This window comes from Aplysia californica, unplaced genomic scaffold (assembly GCF_000002075.1).
Source record: "Aplysia californica isolate F4 #8 unplaced genomic scaffold, AplCal3.0 scaffold00662, whole genome shotgun sequence".
In the NCBI taxonomy this organism is placed as follows: domain Eukaryota; kingdom Metazoa; phylum Mollusca; class Gastropoda; order Aplysiida; family Aplysiidae; genus Aplysia; species Aplysia californica.
In genome coordinates, this window is record NW_004797932.1 from 394,135 (window position 1) to 397,471 (window position 3,337).

At 39.7% G+C, this 3,337-nt stretch overlaps 1 protein-coding gene across 2 annotated transcripts in view; it reads left to right on the plus strand.

Moving 5' to 3' along the window:
- The window catches only part of LOC101845198 (mitochondrial enolase superfamily member 1), a 27,661-nt gene that overhangs the window by 3,189 nt on the left and 21,135 nt on the right, over positions 1–3,337 (plus strand). For both annotated transcript variants that reach the window (XM_013087946.2, XM_005108125.3), the window contains exons 4-5: positions 251–366; positions 1,507–1,593. In XM_013087946.2, coding sequence (XP_012943400.1) covers positions 251–366; positions 1,507–1,593 — 203 coding nt within the window. The remainder of the gene's footprint in view (positions 1–250; positions 367–1,506; positions 1,594–3,337) is intronic.

The following is a 3,337-nucleotide window of genomic DNA, read 5'->3' on the forward strand; positions in this document are numbered from 1 at the left end:
TTACACTCTTGTGACCTGCTATTTCTGGGGTGCCTTGATAGTCGAAGCAGACCTTGTGCTGTTGAAGCTAGAGAGGTGAGCAGTCTAAGTCTGATTCCCTGTAAAGACTTCTCTGTTGACACCCACCCCTTGGCGCTCGTATGACCTTATACAGTTGCGAGCGCCGTAAAACCCTCTACTATAAAAACGAAACCACAAACAAACAAGACTTTAGCATTTAAAGTAAGGTTTTTGTTCTGTCCGGCAACAGTGTGCAAGGCCATCGAACTTCTCAGCCACTTGGTCGTCGGTCGTGACATCAATGCAATACTGAAAGACTTTGCTTCCTTCTGGCGATCTCTTACAAGCGAGGATCAGATTAGATGGGTAAGTCTGCAGTATCCAAGGAAGGTACCAGTCACTATCTAGCTGTACAATACATTTGTTTGCTTATTTGATTTCTTACTGGATAGTTCCATTTTTATCATGTCTTTCTGTTGTTTAGAAATTGTTCTTTTTATTCTCCATGGACAGATATGGAATTCATTAATACCAACTGCAGTGAGGTTACTGAACATACAGTGCTGTAAATGAAACAGAGTGAAGGAGAGAGAGAGAGAGAGAGAGAGAGAGAGAGAGAGAGAGAGAGAGAGAGAGAGAGAGAGAGAGAGAGAGAGAGAGAGAGAGAGAGAGAGAGAGAGAGAGAGAGAGAGAGAGAGCGAGAGAGAGAGAGAGAGAGAGAGAGAGAGAGAGAGAGAGAGAGAGAGAGAGAGTTGTTTCAGAGCATAGTACTTATGTCCTTTCTATTTATGTGTTTGCATGGGTCCACATGTACTTTGTAACACCACTGTCATCAGAAATGACCAAGACAAATTTCTCCCTGTGAGATGAATAAAGGTTGTTATTGCTATTGCCATTGCCATTATGATTTATTTCTTAATATGATCAGCAGATCACACTGTTTAAGCCTACTTTGAATTTCAGATGTACATTAGTTCATCGGTATGGTTGTTTGTTTTAATTCTCATGTACTCCCGCTATGTTCAGTTTGTCTGTTGTGATTTTGTTCTTAATTGCAACCCTCTGGGCAGTGCTACTGACCGAAGTGTCTTTAGGCTTTTCCTAAAGGGGGGACATTAACCTGTTCTTATGCACAGTAGAATTGTAAATGGGCTGATTTATCAACGTCATGCTCATAACTGTGCCTGAAATGCAACAGTGAACTGCTGCTTTTTCTTTCCTAATCCTTACTCTCGTCATTTTTCCTCCATTTCTTTTGTATGTTTGTGACACTCTTTTGACTCTCTATTTCCGGGGTGCCTTGATAGTCGAAGCAGACTTTGTGCTGTTGAAGCTAGAGAGGTGAGCAGAGTAAGCCTGATTCCCTGTAAAGACTTCTCTGTTGACATCCACCCCTTGACACTCATATGTCCTTATGCAGTTGCGAGCGCCGTAAAAACTCTACTTAAACTAAAAACTGTTCATACTTGTCCTCTTTTGTTGGCTGACTTTGGCTCTCTCTTCCAGCTGGGACCCGAGAAAGGTGTGATGCACATGGCTGTGGCCGGGATTGCTAACGCAGTGTGGGATTTGTGGGCCCGAAAGGAAAACAAGGTTAGTGTCAATTGCAATATTTTCATATTTAATTTGGCATTGAACACGCATATATATATATGTGTGTGTAGTTAGAAGTGAGAAAGGATATTTATACACATGTCAGTTTAGTGATTTATTATATACTTTATTAGTGGGAAAAGATATATTTATATGCCTGTCAGCTCAGTGATTTATTATATACTTTATTAGTGGGAAAAGATATATTTATATGCCTGTCAGCTCAGTGATTTATTATATTATTTATGTACTTATTAGTGCGAAAGGGTTTTGCATACACCTGTCAGTTTCAGTGCTGTGATAAGTTAAGTATCAATCTCAGAGGAAAAATGAGATGACCAAAGACAAACATGTTTCAGGATACCGTAGAACCATTGTGAAGTTTAAATAAAAAAACAAAACCAACCAGTTAAAATTAATGACAACATGACCACCCATTGTCAAGGAGAGAAGTTGTCATCTTAGACTGGTGGTCAAGGAGAAAAGTGGTCATCTTAGACTGGTGGTCACCTTGGACAGTAGATCTAGTGTCATAATGACATAGCAAGAAAAAGGGGGGACTGGGCAAGTGGGAAGTGATTGTCTGTCCCCGCAGAATTATGCAAATTTAGATGGCAAAATTATGCAAATTTAGATGGCAAAATTATGCAAGACAAATGCAAAATTATGCAAAAATTATGCAAGACAAATGCAAAATTATGCAAAAATTATGCAAGTTACCATAACGCCATTCAAGACATGTTTTGTACCTTTTCAACAAGAATGTGAATGTTTTATGTACAGTAAAACTGAAAACAGAATAGGGCCTGTGTATTAGCCTTTATATCAGTATCAGTAATTTTTTGTGTTTTTGGAAAGAAAACAATACTCATCAGTTAGAAAAAAAAGCAACCCAAAAATATAATCTCTGTAACTTTCAGCTGTAGATCTATAGAGGAAAGAAAAATGTAAAAAAACCCAAAGAAAAAACAAACTCTGATGCTGGCACATCACTAAAACCAGGGAAACCTGTCAAACATGAAACACCAGCAGACATGAGAACAACTTTTGATGGATTGAAAAATTGAACATGCTCAAGGAACAAAATATCCCTGACTCATAACCAACCCCCCCCCCCCCCCTCCCAAATCTTCTAACAAGGGAAATACTCAACTTGTCATAATGTGATTACTTCCCTTTAGTTATATGTGAAGTCAGTCTTGTTGTATGGATGTGAGACATGGAACGCATCCCATATGTGCATAAAAAGGATCCAGGTTTTCTTGAACAAGTGTCTGAGGAGGCTGCTGAGGATCAAATTGACAGACAGGATCACCAACGAGGAAGTATTAAGAAGAACCAGACAGAGCCCGGTCAGAGATGAGGTGGGAAGAAGACGTTGGCGATGGATTGGATACACTCTCTGAAAGTCAAGCAGCTGCATGACAAGAAAAGTGTTAGATTGGAACCCACAGGGTAAAAGATCAAGGGGAAGACCTTGTGGAACCTGGAGAAGAGTCACGGAAATGGATGTACAGAAAAGTGGGAAGACGTGGAGTGACATCAAGCGACTAGCCCAGGATAGGGAAAGGTGGAGAGTGTTTGTTCGTGGCCTATATCCTGCTCCAGGGTGAGAAAGGCAATGATGATGAGGAGGATAGTCATATGGCTAGGCGTTAAGTAATTGTTTTGTGTAAAAATGAAAAAAAAAAGTTAAAATACGCAGGGAATTCAAAATTATGCAATTTTTGAGAATTACACAATA